The sequence below is a fragment of the Anolis carolinensis genome, chromosome 6 (assembly GCF_035594765.1).
Source record: "Anolis carolinensis isolate JA03-04 chromosome 6, rAnoCar3.1.pri, whole genome shotgun sequence".
In the NCBI taxonomy this organism is placed as follows: Eukaryota; Metazoa; Chordata; class Lepidosauria; order Squamata; family Dactyloidae; genus Anolis; species Anolis carolinensis.
Window position 1 is genome coordinate 64,185,998 of NC_085846.1, and position 19,468 is coordinate 64,205,465.

The 19,468-nt window shown below is 41.0% G+C and overlaps 2 protein-coding genes across 2 annotated transcripts in view; both read left to right on the plus strand.

Annotated features, from left to right (window-relative positions):
* The first annotated feature begins 2,783 nt into the window (after positions 1–2,783).
* On the plus strand, positions 2,784–18,680 carry tmppe (transmembrane protein with metallophosphoesterase domain). The gene is made up of 2 exons (XM_008118301.3): positions 2,784–2,919; positions 9,101–18,680. The coding sequence occupies exon 2, from the start codon at positions 9,193–9,195 to the stop codon at positions 10,513–10,515; it is 1,323 nt and encodes a 440-aa protein (XP_008116508.2). The 5' UTR covers positions 2,784–2,919; positions 9,101–9,192; the 3' UTR covers positions 10,516–18,680.
* Positions 2,787–19,468, plus strand: part of glb1 (galactosidase beta 1) — a 68,115-nt gene continuing 51,433 nt past the window's right edge. Inside the window, exon 1 of the mRNA XM_003225760.4 lies at positions 2,787–2,919. Coding sequence (XP_003225808.2) covers positions 2,854–2,919 — 66 coding nt within the window. The 5' untranslated portion in view covers positions 2,787–2,853. The remainder of the gene's footprint in view (positions 2,920–19,468) is intronic.

Sequence of the window (19,468 nt, forward strand, 5' to 3'; positions counted from 1 at the left end):
CGCAGCTCCAATGTGGCTGAAGAGACCCTCTCACAAATCCCGCAACAACAAACCAGGGATGAGCTTGCAGCACTGCCTAGTTTGGAAGAAGTTAGCAATGCCATCAGCCAACAAAAAAACAACAAAGCCAGCGGACCTGATGGGATCCCTGCTGAAATCTTCAAAACGGGTGGACCTGAGCTGATACAACAACTCCACCAGCTCATTGAAAAGGTGTGGATGACCGAGAAAATCCCAGCAGACTTCAAGACTGCCACCATCATCACTCTTTTCAAGAAAGGGGATAGAACAGACTGCGGGAACTATCGCGGTATTGCCCTTCTAACCTCTGCTGGGAAAATCCTCGCAAGGATCCTTTCAAACCGCCTTCTCCCTGTCTCAGAAGACACCCTCCCAGAATCCCAGAATGGCTTCCGCCCCTCCAGAGGAACAGTGGACATGATCTTCACTGCTCGACAGCTCAAAGAAAAATACAGGGAACAAAACCAACCTCTGTACATGGCATTCATTGACCTTGCAAAGGCATTCGACACAGTGAATCGCAGTGCTCTCTGGACCATCCTCCAAAAAATCGGGTGCCCTGACAAATTTGTGAACATCCTGCGGCTCCTCCATGATGACATGATGGCAACAGTCTTGGACAGCAACGGCTCCCAAAGTGACCCATTTAAGGTGGAATCAGGTGTCAAGCAGGGATGTGTTATTGCCCCCACCTTATTTTCCATCTTCATCGCTATGATACTTCACCTTGTTGATGGGAAGCTTCCCACCAGAGTGGAAATCATCTATCGGACAGATGGCAAGCTATTTAACTTCAGCAGACTGAGAGCCAAAACCAAGGTCACCACAACATCTGTTATAGAACTCCAATATGCCGATGACAACGTAGTCTGTGTGCACTCATAAGAAGACCTACAAGCTACTTTAAACACCTTCGCAGAAGCATATGAGAAGCTCGGCCTCTCACTGAACATCGAGAAAACCAGTGCTCTTCCAACAGGCACCAGCTAATCCCTCTGCAATGCCAGGAATACAGCTTAATGGTGTCACATTAGAAAACGTTGACCATTTCCGCTACCTTGGCAGCCACCTCTCCACAAAAGTCAACATTGACACTGAAATACAACACCACCTGAGCTCTGCGAGTGCAGCATTTTTCCATATGAAGCAGAGAGTGTTTGATGACCGGGACATCCGTAGAGAGACCAAGGTGCTTGTTTACAAAGCCATTGTCCTCCCAACCCTGCTCTACGCCTGCGAAACATGGATGGTTTACAGACGTCACACCAAACTCCTGGAGCGTTTCCATCAGCGTTGCCTCAGGAAAATCCTGCAAATCTCTTGGGAAGACAGGCGGACAAATGTTAGTGTGCTGGAAGAAGCAAAGACCACCAGCATTGAAGCAATGCTCCTACGCCATCAACTCCGCTGGGCTGGCCACGTCGTCCGAATGCCCGATCACCATCTCCCAAAGCAGCTACTCTACTCCGAACTCAAGAACGGGAAACGTAATGTTGGTGGGCAGGAAAAGAGATTTAAAGATGGGCTTAAAGCCAACCTTAAAAACTGTGGCATAGACACTGAGAACTGGGAAGCCCTGGCCCTTGAGCGCTCTAATTGGAGGTCAGCTATGACCAGCAGTGCTGCAGAGTTCAAAGATGCACGAATGGAGGGCTTAAAGGAGAAACGTGCCAAGAGGAAGGAGCGTCAAGCCAACCCTGACCGAGACCGCCTTCCACCTGGAAACCGATGTCCTCACTGCGGGAGAACATGAAGATCAAGAATAGGTCTCTTCAGTCACCTGCGGACACACACCCAAGACACCGGAAACGGAGGACTATCATCCTCGACCTACGAGGGATCGCCTAAGTAAGTAAGTAATTCAACAGCTTATCTGCACCCAACGTTTTGGGCCAAGCAAAGGACAGGGCATTGTGCAGTAATGTACTTGGTGTTCCTCCTGGATCTTAGATGCAGAAAGTTCAAACAAAATAGTGTCTGATGGACTGGTGCCGCAAAAGACGATTTTGATAAGTGTCTGAAGGTATGAACTATCCTTGGAAATCCTATAAAAGTCCAACCACGCTGTGTCTTTGGGTGGGACTTCTTTTCATGCTACCCACAGATCTTATTCTGCAGATTACAGCCTGTTGTGTCACTCTCCTTGCCTCAGAATCTAGTTAGAACCACATGCTTCTGAGGTTTAATGAAGCCAAACTTCACATACAAGAGTTGTTCTACAGTGGAACTCACTGCCTCTAGGTTCTCCAGAGGCTCCTTTTTTGGAGGTTTTTAAAAAGCTTAAAGCTCTGAGCACCTTTAGCCTGCAAAGAGAAGGTTGTGTTTAAAACACAGCTGGATGGCCACCTGCCGGGGGTGCTTTGGTTGTGCTGTTCCTGCAGGGCAGGGGGTTGGGCTGGATGGCCCTTGGGGGATTCTTCCAACTCTTATGAGCCAAATCACTGAATCAAGAGCCATATAAACTTCCATTTCAATGGAAGCTTTACATTCGTCCAGTGAAAGAAGTGGAATGACTAAACATGTAACCTGGGGCGGAATACAATGTTCCAACCCTAAGAAGACAGCCCCAGACTGAGTTTCCTATCCTCTTCTGTTTCATTTCCCTGCCAGTAGACACAGCTCATGGAGTGGCGTGGAGTCTCAGGTGGGAAAAAATACCTAGAGCCTGTACAGTACTTCCTATTTGCCTCCTCCCAGGAGGGGAGAGGGCGCCCAATGGCGTGGGAGGGAGGCTCCACTCGGGTCAGCTGACTCCCGAGTCATGCGGGCAAGGCGTGGGCTGGCTCTCGGAGGGAGAAAGGGGCTTCGACTTTCCCTTCGATCCGCCTTGAGATGTTCGCCCTCTTCCTGCTCTCTCTCCTTTGCCCGGCCTTGGCATCATCATCATCATCATCCGCTGTAAGTAACTTTGCCATCCCTCCTTTTTCCCACGACTGAGGCTTGCTGCTCTTTGGCTTTCCCGGCATCTGCGCTGTAGAATTAACGCAGTTTGATACCACCTGCAACTGCCAGGGGTCGCTGCTAATGGAATCAGACGAATTGCAGCTTTACAAGGTCTTTTTTACCCTCTCAGTGTTGGTGTCCCGTCAAACTCCCGTGATCCCACCCGCAGTCAAAGTGGTGTCAAAGTGCGTTAATTCTACCGTGTAGACGTGGCGCGCTATAGGGAAGTAATTAGAGTCCAATGGCTTCTGGGCAGAGGAGAGACTTTTGAAGAACGCCTTGCAGTAGGAGGTTTAGAAAAGGCCACACAACGCTAGCCTTGTTTCTAGCAGACGCGCCCCAGCAGACGCGTGTCATGTGGGAGAGTATGTGGCTGGATACAAGGGGCAGCGCCATATGAATGCGTTTCCCCTTTTGCCTTGTCCTTCCTGCTTTTTTTGCAGCTTGGTTTTTAGGAAGTGCTCAGAGTCAGTTTGCTTTGCTAATGCTGCTTCTATACTGACCCTATATAATGCAGTTCGCCTTGCATTGAAGTGCATTATATGGTACTACACTAACAATTGAAGGAGCCCTTCGTGGTGCAGTAGGTCAAACCGCTGAGCTGCTGAACTTGCTGACCGAAAGGTTGGCGGTTCGAATCCGGGGAGTGGGGAGCTCCTGCTGTTAGCCCCAGCTTCTGCCAACCTAGCAGTTCGAAAATGTGCCGATGTGAGTAGATCAATAGGTACTGCTCTGGCGGGAAGGTAACTGCACTCCAAGCAGTCATGCCAGCTACTCAACCTTGGAGTAGTGTCTATGAGCAATGCCGGCTCTTCGGCTTAGAAATGAAGATGAGCACCAACCCCCAGAGTCGGACATGACTAGACTTAACGTTAGGGGAAAACCTTTACTTTTACCTAAACTGATCATTAATATGGACCTACACTGTATCATATGGTAATTGTACAAGGGAGCAGTTGGTGAATATCATGTTTTTTCTTCTTCCCAGAGAGAGAGAGAGATGGCTGCCAATTAGTATTCCCTCTAATATGTTGTCAAAGGTTTTCATGGCCAGAATCACTGGGTTGCTGTGAGTTTTCTGGGCTGTATGGCATTGAAGCTGCAAGGCTATTTAATGCTAATCAAGCTGGCCAATAGCAACATTCGCACTGGTTGCTTTCACTGCATACAGTATATCTAATAGGAGAGAGTGTACTATCCTACCTTTGCTTTAACAAGTATAAACCCCACTTGCCTAGTTTCCAGCAGACCTCAGAACCTCTGTGCATGCCTGTCCTAGATGTGGGAGGAACGACAGAAGAGAATGCTTCTGGAACGCGGCCATACAGCACGGAAAACTCACAGCAACCCATTCCCTTTAATATCTGTGTCTTAAAATAGTCTCTAGAGTTAGCAGTGGTTCTCAACCTGCGGTCCCCAGATGTTTTTGGCCTACAACTCCCAGAAATCCCAGCCAGTTTACCAACTGTTAGGATTTCTGGGCGTTGAAGGCCAAAAACACCTGGGGACCCCAGGTTGAGCACCACTAAGTTAGGGCAACCCCATGTATTTCGTAAGGTTTTCTTAGGCCCCATCCACGCTGACTATTTAATGAAATGGATGGAGAACAAACTCCCAACAAAGTATGCGAAAGAAAGCCCTTGGTGCACATCAGTGCGTTGTGGTTTGAGAACCACTGGCCTACAGGATCTGTATTTATTGACAGTCTCCCATCTAAGTACTAACCAAGGCTGACCCTGCTTAACCACAAACATTTCACTGATGAAAGTCAGGATGTTTGGGCCTAAGCAATATCATTATGCTTGGAGCCATATTCTTGGATATTACCATACACTTGTGATGGTTGAGGCAGCAGAAAGTGGAAATCCAGAGGCTTATTTATACAGAGATTGCATCTCTTTGTATTCAATATTGTGTAAATATTTCTTAGAGGCTGACAGATATTACAGGCAGTGATTAACATAGGTGGGTAGTATAGACATTTCCTTAATTTAAATGTCACAGTGACTTTGATCTACTTGATAGGCCGCAGCATGATCTACTTGATAGACAACAGCATCTCTTTAATTTGGTTGCTCTCGCTGCATACAGTATATCTAATGGGAGGGAGTGTAGCATCCTACCTTAGATTTAACAAGTATAAATCCCTCTTGCCTAGTTTCCAATAGACCTCACAACCTCTGAGGATGCCTGCCATAGATGTGGGTGGAATGTCAGGAGAGAATGCTTCTGGAACATGGCCATACAGCCCAGAAAACTCACAGCAACCCATTCCCTTTAATATCCGTGTTTCAAATGGTCTGTAGAATTAGGGCAGTGGTTCTCAACCTGGGGTCCCCGGATGTTTTTGGCCTACAACTCCCAGAAATCCCAGCCAGTTTATCAGCTGTTAGGATTTCTGTGAGTTGAAGGCCAAAAACATATGGGGATCCCAGGTTGAGAACTACTGAGTTAGGGCAACCCCATGTATTTCTTAAGGTTTTCTTAGGCCCCATCCACGCTGACTATTTAATGAAATGGATGGAGAACAAACTCCCACCAAAGCGTGCGAAAGAAAGCCATGAGTGCACATCAGTCCTCTGTGATTTGTGTAATCACACTCTGGGCCTCAAACTGGTTCCGGGATTTTCTGTGTCATTATTTACACAAGGAAAGCACTTCCTTCAATGCCATTTTGAAACTGACTTAAGTGTTCAGTGTAGATGGGGCTTTGGCCAAGCAATACTCAAGAGGCCATTTGGCATTATCTCCATGGTACAATTAATGTACCATAACACTACTTTAATTGCAGGGCTCTATGCTATGAAATTGTGAGAGTTGTGGTTTTACAAGGCCGTTACACTTCTCTGCCCCAAAGCACTGGTTCTTCACCAGAATACAAATCCAAGCATGCCTTAGCATTGAGCCATTGCCGTCAAAGTGGTATCAGACTGCATTGATTCTACAATGTAGGTGCATCTTAAAACAATCTACAGCAGTGGTTCTCAACCTGTGGGTGTCCAGATGTTTTGGCCTTCAACTCCCAGAAATCCTAACAGCTGGTAAACTGGCTGGGATTTCTGGGAGTTGTAGGCCAAAACACCCAGGGACCCACAGGTTGAGAACAACTGGCCTACATGATCTGTATTCATTGACAGTCTCCCATCTAAGTACCAAGCAAGGCTGACCCTGCTTAGCCACAAACATTTCACAGGTGAAAGTCAGGATGTTTGAGTCCAAGCAATATAATTATGCTGTGAAGCCACATTCTTGGATATTACATACACTTGTGATGGCTGAGGATGCAGAAAGTGGAAATTGTCACTCATCCAGAGGCTTATTGATACAGAGATTGCATCTCTTTGTATTCAATATTGTGTAACTATTTTACTAGAGGCTAACATATTACAGGCAGTGATTAACATAAGTGGGTGGTATAGACATTTCCTTAATTTAAATGTCACGATGACCTTGATCTACTTGATAGACAACAACATCTCTTTAATTTGGTTGCTTTCACTACATACAGTATATCTAATGGGAGAGAGTGTTCTGTCCTACCTTAGCTTTAACAACAAGATTGGCATGAGTAATACTCTCACTTTATTAATAGGATCAAGTGGTGTAATGCTTGCTGCAATGAAAGATATAATTCTGTCTGATTCTAATTAAGAGTTTTCCAAACATTTCATGTTAGTGAGATATTTTTTCAACATGTGCCATTTTGTAGGACAGTAATTCAGTTTTATTAGCAAACTGGAAGTTAAACCAACCCCTTATAAGAGATACATACACACTGTTCATGAGATGTATGGGCACACAACATATCTCATGAAAGCCCTGCATTTATATTTTCTGAAATACATGATTTGTACAATAGTAATGTACATTTCCAAGATTTTTGAAACTTTTTGTAACAATGTTTTACTTATACTAATATTAATGTTGCTAATCGGCACCTTTGCAGAGTAAAAACGCATGTAGGTTTGAATTGCATGTTTCACATACACTGAGATTTATTGTGTTTACACGAGTCATGTACAAACTGCAACTGACACATTCATGCAACACACATTTTGGAAATTGTGTTCTAAAATATGCTGCAAACTTTTACATTGAGGTAAAACACAGGACTGGGATTACAATAAATACAACTACAGTAGAGTCTCACTTATCCAACATAAACGGGCCGGCAGAACGTTGGATAAGCGAATATGTTGGATCATAAGGAGGGATTAAGGAAAAGCCTATTAAACATCAAACTAGGTTATGATTTTACAAATTAAGCACCAAAACATCATGTTATACAATAAATTTGACAGAAAAAGTAGTTCAATACGCAGTAATGCTATGTAGTAATAAGTGTATTTACGAATTTAGCACCCAAATATCGCGATATATTGAAAACACTGACTACAAAAATGTGTTGGATAATCCAGAACGTTGGATAAGCGAATATTGGATAAGTGAGACTCTACTGTAGTTCTGAACTTTACCAAAACAGACAGTCCGTGAGTTACAAATGACATAGTTAAGAATGGGGGTGAGACAACAGTCTAAATGTTTCAAAATCCAGTTATCACAGGGACATAAAGTGAGGTCAGGTCTTCTGAACAGGGGCACAGCCAGCAAAATAAACACCAAAGGGGTCCAAACCCTTCCCTATACTATCCAAAGCATGCAAAATCTACAGAACCTATCTTGTTTGTAACTTGGGGACTGCCTGTACATAGATTGTGATTTTCATTAATGGTCAAATTATTGCATGAAAGACTTTGAAGAACTAAGTGATTAAAGCTTCTTATATCCAGAGTGAACAAACCAGCATTCTTATAAATGTGGGTGGTGCGTTCTTTATGATCACGGGCTGGGAACTGGCAGCTTGAGATTTTGCAGTTTAAAAAGAGGAAGCATAGAATCAGAATTAGTGTATCATGTGCAGCAGTTATTCAATGTCTCTTTCTCCACACACAGTTGTGATGAGTAATGCCACTGCTCACCAGAGCTATATAAGCATTTCCTAGAATTATCGTAACTTTAAATTCAGTGTTGCTGTTTATGGAAGGAATGTTCTCCAAAGTTGAGAGATCTATGGCTTTCTAGATACTTGGAATTAAAAACTCTCAGACTTTTGTACTGTTGAACATGATGGCCAAAAGAGCTAAATTTCAAACCCTCAGAAGGTACAAATGTTCTTTGCACCTGATGTTGTCTAAGCAATGAATTTCTGGAGAGACACAGTGAAGTGGGTGGGCGCCCGCTTTCTGATACTGCTTTGACTTAGCCTTCTAAAGTTTGAGCTGCATAATCTTTACTTTTTTTAGGTCATGCTTGTGTGAATACACATACATTCTCAGTTTTGAAATCTGACAAATATGTATTATTTCAACCATCCTTACAACAATCCTACAAAGTACCCACATCTTATTGAAATCGTAGGATACTGGTGTGTTTTGTGTGTATGTGACACAGAGAAAGTGAGAGAACAAGCTACAAGAAGTTGTCTACGTACTTTATAGATAACATTTTAATTTAAGATATCGTGCTTATCACCATCACAACATACTGGTTTGCAGTGAAAAAGGCTTGAAATACGATTAGTAAACATATGCAAGAAGCAGGTCATATGAAATATTAACTACTATATTTCTTCCATTCTAAGACACACTTTTTCCTATATAAACGTCTCTAAAAATGGGGCGCATCTTAGAATCGTCTTACAATCGTTTGTTGTTGGCAGTGGTACTGAAATTGGAGTGCGTCTACAGTTGATGGTGTCTTAGAATAGATGAAATATGCTGTATTTCTTTGTAGTTCCGAGAAGGTTTATATTTCCTTAACATTGCCCCCCCACGCCACACTCACTTAAGTGATTGATTATATACAGATCTTGTGGATTTTAATAGCACAATAGATGTTCACACATTAGGGAGTAAAATTGTAGAAAAATGAAAGTGTTTAATAGGTTGTTTAAATTGTATTTGGTTGCGTATGCTTTTATTTAATCCGGATCTCAATATTTTGAAAAATGAACTATTCCCATTCTAAAGTATAGTATTGCTAAGTGATGGTATCATTGGTTGCTTTTGTCTGGTTTCCACACTTGTAAGAGAAATGTACTTAATTTTCCAAAGCTGATAGTAGTTCCTGGTTTCAGGCCAAATTGATCAAGACTTCCATCCATCGCTGCTTTATTGCCTACTGAAGTTCTTGCAGAAAGGACGAATCGGGGACCATTTAAGAGTAGAGATGATCTTCAAGAAATTACCACTCGAGGCAAAGGTTGCTGGTGTTGCTGTATTTGCCTTCTTCTCCATGGTCATTTCACGGACATACCTGACTGGAAGGATGGAGGCAAAGGGACTGAAGTGGCTGATCAGACTCCAGATGTTATTATTTAGTAATGCCCTGATGTTCATAGGATCCCTTCACATATGGAGAAGCCTGGTGACTGTTTTCCACAGATCGTCAGCCACCAACTCATTCTGTTTCATCTTATGGAAAATAGTTGTGATGATCTTCCTGATTTTGTCACACTCAAGTTTTTTTACATTTCTCTTTCTCATTGCGGAGGAGCCTTATTTACTTTCCTTAGTTGCTTTCACCTGTCTTGAGAGCTACCTCATCCTCATTTTCTTCCTGTTCAGCCTAGGGTCTCTGGAACAGGTTTATAAACTCGTGGTCCAAAGAAATACAAAGATGGCTATTAAAAATGGCAAATTGGCAATGAAGCCAGTTCTGTCAGTTATGATAACAGTTGCATTGACTTTCCTTGGGCTTCTCAATGCTTCACAACCTCCTGCAGTTAAGTCAGTAGCCATTCCTGTTCACAAACTGCCATTGTCTATGGACAACCTGAAGATAGTACTACTTTCTGATATCCATCTAGGCCCCACTGTTGGGAAGACCAAACTTGAAATGATTGTAACGATGGTTAAAGCTTTAAAACCAGACATCACTGTCATTGTTGGTGACCTAACTGATTCTGAGGTGAAACGACTTGGAACTGCTGTGGAACCACTTGGCAAGCTTGATTCCCCACTGGGAACTTACTTTGTCACTGGAAACCATGAATACTACACCTGTGATGTCAACAGTTGGTTTGAATTGCTGAAGTCATTCCAGATTCGTCCCCTCCACAATGAGAACATCAAAATAATGTCCCCGAAAGGTAGAGATACTGACTGGTTTTGTCTAGCAGGGGTTGATGACCTAGAGGCTAATGTATTGCGCTATCCTGGACATGGGATGAACTTAGAGAAGGCTTTAGGAGGCTGTGACACTGATCATGCCATAGTTCTTTTGGCCCACCAGCCGCATGCTGCCAAATGGGCTCTCCAAGCACATCCAGATATTAATGTGATCTTATCTGGGCACACTCATGGAGGGCAGATATTTCCTCTGAACATTGGTGTCTATTTCATTAATCCCTTCTTTGTTGGTTTGTATAAAGTTGGACAGAGCTCTTTTGTATATGTCAGCCCAGGGACCATGTACTTTGGAGTACCAATGAGATTGGGAAGTAGAGCAGAAATAACAGAGGTAATTTTGCATTCTTTCTCATCAGTGTAACAGCTTTGGAATATGCTCCTCTTCTTGGGCTGAAAGTCAGATTCCAAAGATTGATCGTGAAGATTCCTGAACAAGTATTTAGATCGACAGATCATTGTGTTTTTTCTTATTCTTAAAATCATAATTATTTCTCTTACCAAATTCTTATCTATGAGATGTACAGAATTACTGTGATGATTGGTTTAATTTATTTGGGGTATGCCACTTCTGAACTACCAAAGCTAAACATTGATGTACTGCAGCATATTAATAGTTGTTTTTCTGTCCTCTGAAAATAATGAAACAGTACATACGTTCTCCGTAAGTATCTCATTTCCCCCCAGCTTCAGGTAAACTATCTATCCTTCTCCTAATACTGGAAGTGGTCAACATTAATTTTGTCTGAATCTGAACAACTTTTGAAATGATTTCATTTTGTGGGGTCATTCAACCTGTTTTAATAATATCTGTGTGAAGTCAACTCTGTGTCATGAGACTGCTGGTTCTGTTTCAAGTACTTCACTTGAAGTTCATACTTAAAAGAGGGAAGAACAGCTTTTGACTCTGATCCAATTAAAGTTAGCCACTCTTAAGTCTCAATGCACTTAGTGAAACAACTTAATCTTGTAACTAGAGCTGTATCGATTTGAGTAGGATTTAACAAGCCGTCTTGTTTAGCTTCAACATTAAAGTAATATGATATTTAAACTTGTCTCATTACTAGTCACTGGCTTGAATGTAACCCTTCTATTTGTATATCTTGTGCCACGCCTATGGGAGAACCCTGTCTTATTTGTTTCTTGCGTTTTCAACAGTGTGTAGTTAATAACTTCCTCTTTTATCTGTTTGGCATTGAAGAGAAATGTGATTCATACTCAATCCTAAGCATTCTTGCTCAGAATTATCTCCCACTATATGCACTTGAACTCCAGGTAAGTCTGCATAGGATTGTAGTAGTCCAGTTTTGATTACTAGCATATTTTAGGCACTTTAATGGAATAAATATGGGATAAAACCTCTTTCTCTTCCTCCCAACACCCAGAAGGTTGAAGAAATCCCCATTTTGACGATCTGTATATATTTTTATCTGCAGCATTTATTTATTTATTTAAAATCAATCATTCTATAAGTGTTATGTACACATGAGAAATGGTTAATTTTATATTTCTGTGCCACCATTTAGTGTGGTTGAATAAAACCCTTTCTCTCAGCTAGAGGAAATCTGCTTTTATAAGCTCCCACCTTCAGTCAAAATGTCAGGTAAGATAGATTTATAGATACAAAATCTGGGGGCCCTTCATGCTGCACAATTATTGCACTATAATTCCAGTTTAAACACCACAGCTACATTCTGTAGTTTGCTAAAAACACTTAACTGCTATCTCTGTTTTCCCATATTATTTTTTCCGTTGCTGGTACCACATTTACCGATAATGGGTTATCCCCAGGAGTACATTAGCATCATTAAGCGAGATATACCTGTAACATTATTACAATAGTTGGGTGCCGGCTATCTTGTATAGTACATAAGTTCTCTTAGCAGGAATCAGTGCTCTTCACAGAATGAGATGACTATTCCTAAGTATTCATGCTAGCAACTTTGTCTCAACCCTCAGGGATTCATGGAACTTGTAAGGGTTACCGTATTGAGACTTTGGAGTAATTTTATTAACTACCTGTGATTTTAATGGATCCAGATCAAAATTGATCTGTATTGGTGGTAGTTTCAAAAACAGTTCGCCAGATCAGTCTCCTGCCACAAAACCATCTCAAAAGACATTATAGTGTGGCTAGAACTCTGAAGATCATAAGATCTTTGCTTCATGATTTTGGGCTCTCTGGGAACACAGTACTACAGTCCTAGGTTCTATATTTTCCTGAACAGCAGATAGCAGCCTTTCTTGTTTTAGAAATAGCTGGATGGAGTGTATTGTCGGGACTTAGTTTACAAAATCGTGTGTGCATGTCTTTACGACTGGAAGTTAATATAAAAAGCAGGACTATACACAACTGCCTTCACTAACAGTGTAACACAGAATAATATCTGATTTCAAGAATGTAGAACATTACTGTGTATTCCCAAGATTGTCCTGGCCACTGAGGAATGATAGTGAGCCCAAGCAACTCCTTCAAGTTTCTACTCCACTTGCCAATAAATCCTGAAACTGAAAGCATTGCCTTCTGTCCCTCCTACAAGTCCTGTTGCACAGAGATCATCTGGATTTGCCTGTAAATACAGGCAGACACTTAAGTTACGGACAAGATAGGGTCTCTAGGTTTGTTCTTCAGCTGAATTTCGATGTATGTTGGAACAGGTACATTTTTAATTGTAACTCCCATCAAATATATATGCATAGACATATACATATAACATTGACTTATTGTGGAGACAAAGATCCTGTGAGAAAGCTTCCGTGGAGACACCTTTCCCCCATGATAACTCTTTCAGGAGTGATTTTCTCTCATTTTCTGTTGTCCCATCTCCATTCTTAACTATGAGCTGTATGTATGTTGAATGTCTATAACTAGGAAGACTGCTTGTACAGTACAGCTCCCATATATGTAGGAATACGCGAAATCATGGTTAATTATAAACCCTGTTGAAATGAAGGACAACTAGCCCAGTTATACAACTGAGTTATGCTTGGGGGGTGGGGGGTGGACTATAAAATGCCTGGAGAGAACATATTCTGTCAAGATAAATGAAATTGCAGAAACTGGTCCTGAAGATACGGAGGCTGTACTTTTTATAACAGAAAAGGGCTGAATATAGATTAGAATTTGACAAATACCAAAAACAATTACAATACAAACTCAGGGTGGAATTGCGACTAAAGAATTGTCTAGACAGGAATTAATGTGCAGGATTAGAGAAATATTAGAGGACCATGAAAAAGTACAAGGAAATATTCTATTTTCTCCACAGTTGGGAAGTCTCATGCACATATGACAATAGGGCATTAGAAGTTCTCAACAAGCAGACATTAAAAGCAAGACCTATAAATTACTCCAGTTAAAGGGATATTGTCTAATTCTTGGAGAGTTAATAGTGGCCCTTAGTATAAAACACTTTGTTTCCCCCCTTACTTTCTGCAAGACTTAAAATTGACCCAGAAAACAATAAAAAATAAATTGAACTGTGGAGCAAAAACATTTTACGATAAAGGAAGAAAGGGATTTAGCAAATTATGGTAATATGATAACAGATATGTATTATTTCCTCTCTGTTATACCTGTTGTGCCAATTCTTGTATTTTAAATAAGTTTCATGAATTCTGTTTTTTTATTTCTGTATTTAAACTGTATTGATGCATTAAAGAGTAAAAAAGTTAATAAAATAATCTAAAAATTAATCCTCAAAAAGGCTATTGGGGTTTTTTTGGTATTAAATGACAGTTCTGGCTATGTTCATCTGTTAAAACAACATATGAGTATTAGTATAACAGAGAGGCCTAGTGTTCTCCTTGGATCATTATATGGTGGGAGGAGATTACTTTAGATGACGTGTTCTGGATTCAGAATAGGTTGAGTAATGTGCCCTATGAACTCGCCAGGTTGTATTATCGCAGGTATATTATCTCTGAAGGTGAAACTGTGTTTGCTTACTCTTACTTCCCCACCAACACCTGCAGCTCAAAACTCAAAAGACAGTTTCCCCCGGAGTGTGTGTATAATTCTCTCTCACACACACATACACACGTACACTAAGTTTAGTTGTCTTGCAACCATTGTGTCATTCATTTAATGCTGATTTATTTCCATTTTGCGAGTTCTTCTCCCTTTAGAGTTGCTTCTCCATTTGTTTGTAGACTCTTGCACCCCTAATGACTGCATGACAAGCAGAAATTAAAGTGTTTCACTTTGCTTCTATTCCAGCCTTTCACTGACAAATGAAAGGAATCCAGGGATTTAACATATTGCTTAAGTTTTGCCTTAAGGTTATCAATGATCATGAACATCATTAGTTAACATTCCATTTCACCTTTTTTTTCCGTGTCAGGAGTAACCGGAGTTGCTTCTGGAGTGAGAGAATTGGCCGTCTGCAAGGACGTTGCCCAGGGGACCCCCGGATGTTTTGATGTTTTACCATCCTTGTGGGAGGCTTCTCTCATGTCCCCGCATGGAGCTGGAGCTGATAGAGGGAGCTCATCCACACTCTTCCCGGGTGGGATTCGAACCTGGCAGCTTTCAGGTCAGCAACCCAACTTTCAAGTCATGAGGCTTTTATCCCCTAGGCCATCGGAGACTTAAAATGAGACTGTTCTAAATCAAGGATAGAGAACGCAGCCCTCCAAATACCTTTTAGACTACAACTCGTAACACCCCTTGCCAGCAAATCAGTAGTGAGAGATAATGGGAACTGTGGTCCCACAACATCTGGTGGGATTCATGTTCCACAGTTCTCTGCAGTTTTTTGTGTAATCCCTATGGCACAATGGCACAATGGATGGAGAAACCTTAAAGAAGGGACTGTGCTTTTTGACTAAGTTTGGAAGAAGAGGAAGAGCTGGAGTTGCCATCCACAGGGCTGAGAAGTAGACCTTTTTTAATGAAACAGTGGTATTTTCAATTATATATTTAGGAGGGAAAGATCCCAGCCTGGCATATGACTCCGGAGAACAGGGCAAAAATCCCTGCTTGGGAAAACCCACTGGGTGAACTTAGGCAAGCCACACACTCTTAACCTCAGAAAAACCTGTGATAGATTCACCTTAGAGTCACCATAACGTGGACAGAACTTGAAGCCACATAACAAAAAAATTAGGAGGGTATGTCTTTGTCGTGTCATTTCTATAATACATGTGCTTCTAGTTGGTATTATTTTATTTAGGGCCTTAAGATTTGCACCCAAATGTTGCAATACAACCACGCAGCATAGGGAAATGAGTTCTGTTGTCAAACTCTTTAGTGATATCTCATTGGATTCTTGGAATATTGCGGACAATACAAAGGTGTCTAATTTACACAACCCCTCATTATTAATTGTTTCACTTACTTCAAGCTACACCTTCTCTGTATCCCATCATTTACCCCACTGAAAAGTGTAGAGTCTGTTATTATCTAGAAGCAGATCAAGAGATGTCATGAGGATACAGCAGTAAGTAGACACATTAGGGAGTTTTCTAGATCCTTGGGAAACTTGTCATTCAGCTGTAAACTCAACCTGCACCTTTCTCGTTATTTTTACTTTTCACTCATTAAACCAGATGAAAAGATAGCCACTACTTTTCCAATCCATAGGTGACATGTTCCCCATAGCTAAAGGGAGATGTCAAAAATGGAGAGGAAGGAAGTAGCATAAAAAAGCTGCTAATGTCATCTCTGGCACCAGCTGTTCCTTTGCCTTGTACTCTTCAGTCGCTCACCCCATTTGCACACTATCTTTGTGCTCCTCCTTTCCTTGGTGCTCTTGGTTTGAATAAACTATTGGGGCCTTAATGTTGGATGAGCACATATTTATAGGTTTTCCTGCTTCACCAGGCCTCTTTGTTCTATATTCCATGGGAATCGTCCCATGTCTTAATTATTTGCTGAATCATTTGTAATAAACTTTGTCAAATTCAAATTTAATCCTGACTCTGCTCATTTTGCCTTAATCTACTCACCACAAATTCATTGGTCATTATGCCTTTAGGGCAAGAATTGATTGATGTTTTATTGATGACGCAATGTCATCAGCCCACAAGTTCCATTAAACTTGTCCAAATGTTGCATTAAAAAGAAAAGAGTGGCTTATCCTTGTGACCATCATATTTTATTCCTTTAACATAAGAATTAAACAACATCAGAACAAGGAAGAGTACAAGCAGAATGGATGCATATTAACTACAAATATATTCCATTAGTACAGTGTCTGCACGATTGTATGCATGACTTGTTTGTAATTGAGCTAAGGAATGTGTGGCCCTCTAGTTGATATTGGACTACAATTGTCATCCTGCACAATTGGCTATGCTGGCCAGCACGGATGACCAAGTCCAACATGTTCTCCAGTCTTGATTTAGAGAACTGAAGCTTTGGTCCAAATCTGAAGTGACCTCAACTATGAGAGTAATTCAATCTACCTCTGCTGTTTCAAGAATAAGGAGGGAAATCCATATTTGCATATGAGTTGTGCTTCAGGTAAAACACATGAGATCCCTGATTGCCTAGACCAAAATCCACTGCATTATATATTGAGCATTACCTTTCATGGAAGAAGAATGGTTTACAGATCAAATTCAAATATACATGTAGAAGTAGAGGATGGATAGGTTCCTTTGCCGTGTTTTGGAGAAGTGTAATGTTGCTGTGTAGGTGAGAACTTGATAGAAAGCAACTGTCAAGGAACTAGTAGCACTTGCTTTGCCATGTTGGGATAGATTCGGTTTTCTGTTCTAAAATAATGGTACTGCCTCCCCTGGAGAGAGAATGTGGACCACAAATTAACTCAGGGGGAAATATTGATGGATGTTTACTATTATGGTATTTTAGCACAACTACTTTGATTAACCCCTGTTAGAGCTACAGTGCTTTTAGACAAAGGGCTTCTAGAGTCTGTACATTTACTCCACAATCCATTCCCACTTTTTCTGGTAAGAAAAGAATGAAAAGAGCATTGGAAGATCACAGATGGGCTAGAGACTGAAGGCATTGATGAGAAAGATTCACACAAAGCTTTTGTGCCATTGTTTTTGCTTTTTTCAGTCGCTGGATTTTTAGGAGAGCTTCACAAGGCGTCATTCTCTACTTGTAATTCTCCTATGTTTCTATATTGCTTCCTCAATCAGTTCCTTACCATGGAAAATCCACTAAAGGAGTAATAGCTCACTGTCCTCTGGTTTTTACTGTGGAGAACCTTCCTTCTGGAAACATCAGATACCTCTCCCCTACTGTATTCCATGAATATGGCAATGTAATCACACAATAAAAATTTCATGTGAAAATAATGTGAGCTTTTAATGCCAAATACACTTATTGGGGAAGACGCTAATTCAACACAATTGCTTCTGATTTAAAAAAGTATAAGTTGGCTTTGGACTGTTTTAGGATTGTGAAGGTGCTATATTAATGGAGTTTTGTATAAAAAAACAAGGTGATTTCTATTATAAAGTTCTATTACTAATAACATTACTAATAACTTAACTAATAACTAATAATAACTAATAACCATTACTAATAACTGTTGCTGCTGCTGCTCAGTCGTTTAGTTGTCTCCAACTCTTTGTGACCTCATGGACCAGTCCATGCCAGAGCTCCCTGTCGGCCGTCACCGCCCCCAGTTCCTTCAAGGTCAAGCCAGTCACTTCAAGGATACCATCCATCCATCTTACCCTTGGTCGGCCTCTCTTCCTTTTTCCTTCCATTTTCCCCAGCATCGTGATCTTTTCCAAGCTTTCCTGTCTCCTCATGATGTGGCCAAAATACTTTAGCTTTGCCTCTAATATCCTTCCCTCCAGTGAGCAGCCAGGCATTATTTCCTGGAGAATGGACTGGTTGGATCTTCTTACGGTCCAAGACGCTCTCAGGATTTTCCTCCAGCACCAGAGTTCAAAAGCGTCTATCTTCCTTCACTCAGCCTTCCTTATGGTCCAGCTCTTGCATCCATAGGTTACTAATAACTAATAACTGTTACCAACTAAACAACAAACCAAACCAAACAGTAGTATCTTGCATTGTTTTAGGATTGTTTTTAAATCTGTTCATCATATTTGGTCACAGCTTGTAATATAGCAGCTATTAAGTTTTGCGGGTTTTGTTTTTTAACTGTTTGAATTCCTCTGATCAGTCATTCAGAACTGTTATTAAACCTGTTTGCAATCTCTGTTGGAGTCATTTTTATATATTTGCTCTAGATGTCTAATAAAGAACGCATAAAGGCAGTTTTTATTACCAGGACATATTACTGTTCTTTGAAAGTATCTTGCTGTATGTTATAACCACACTTTTAGCTTTACAATAAAGAACTGAGAGGTGCTCTGTCAGCAATACCAAAGATGTTATGTGTAAGTACTGTACCCTACCAGCTTGAAGTTGCAGTTGCTTGTAAACATTATTATAATTGTGTAATCTGTAACACACAAAACAACATTGTAATTTTGACACTAGAACTAATCCAGTGTAATGCTATAAGAATTCTTTTATAAGCATTTGTTTTTATGGCGTAATGTAGACGCTAGGAGTACTTTGTCATTAAATGTTTGGAATTTTCATAGTGTGTTATGGTGTTGTTGGATTTGCTTATAATTGTTGCACTCTAGCTTTGAGACACTTTTTCACCCAGCACTACACCAGAGTGCAGTAGTACTAACTACAGTAGTTTATTAGGAAAAACATGTACAAAGGGAAAAAGGTATTTTCAAAAGGAGCAATAGAAAAGGAGCTATAAAATAACAGCAGCCCAAATACAAAGGAACAATAGTCCAAAAATGAAAGGTACATGAAATCAAAGAAGTCAAGATCACAAGCATAAATTCATAAACATGAAATAACTTTTTCCAGGGCAAAACTTTTCCAGGAACATAGGCAAACGCAGGAAACCTGAATCATGGACTTGAGGACTAAGACAGGAATCGGAAGCTTTTGGCAATGTTGTTTGCTTTGAGGCACCAAGTAAACATCAGTCAGTTTAAGCCCAAGCCCGATCAAGAAGCCATGAGATCATGTCTTTGATACCTGGATTTCAAGGGTTTCCCACGGAGCCTCTCTGAGCGTCTAATTAATCTGTCCTTCACTCCCTCCATCCAGTGACCTAATCTGATATCACGGGAAAACTCCCCATCAGTTGAAGGCTGATTCCCAAGAGAAATGGACTTTTCACCAATTTCCCTTTTCACCAGTGTTGCTAAGGAATGAACATTGGAATCTCAAACATCCTCTATCTGCACTTCTCTCTGATTTAAAGCCTGCAAGTCACCCTGATCACACACAGACACTTCTTTCTGATCTAAAGCCTGCAATTTACCCTGATCACACACAGACTTCTCAATAGAAA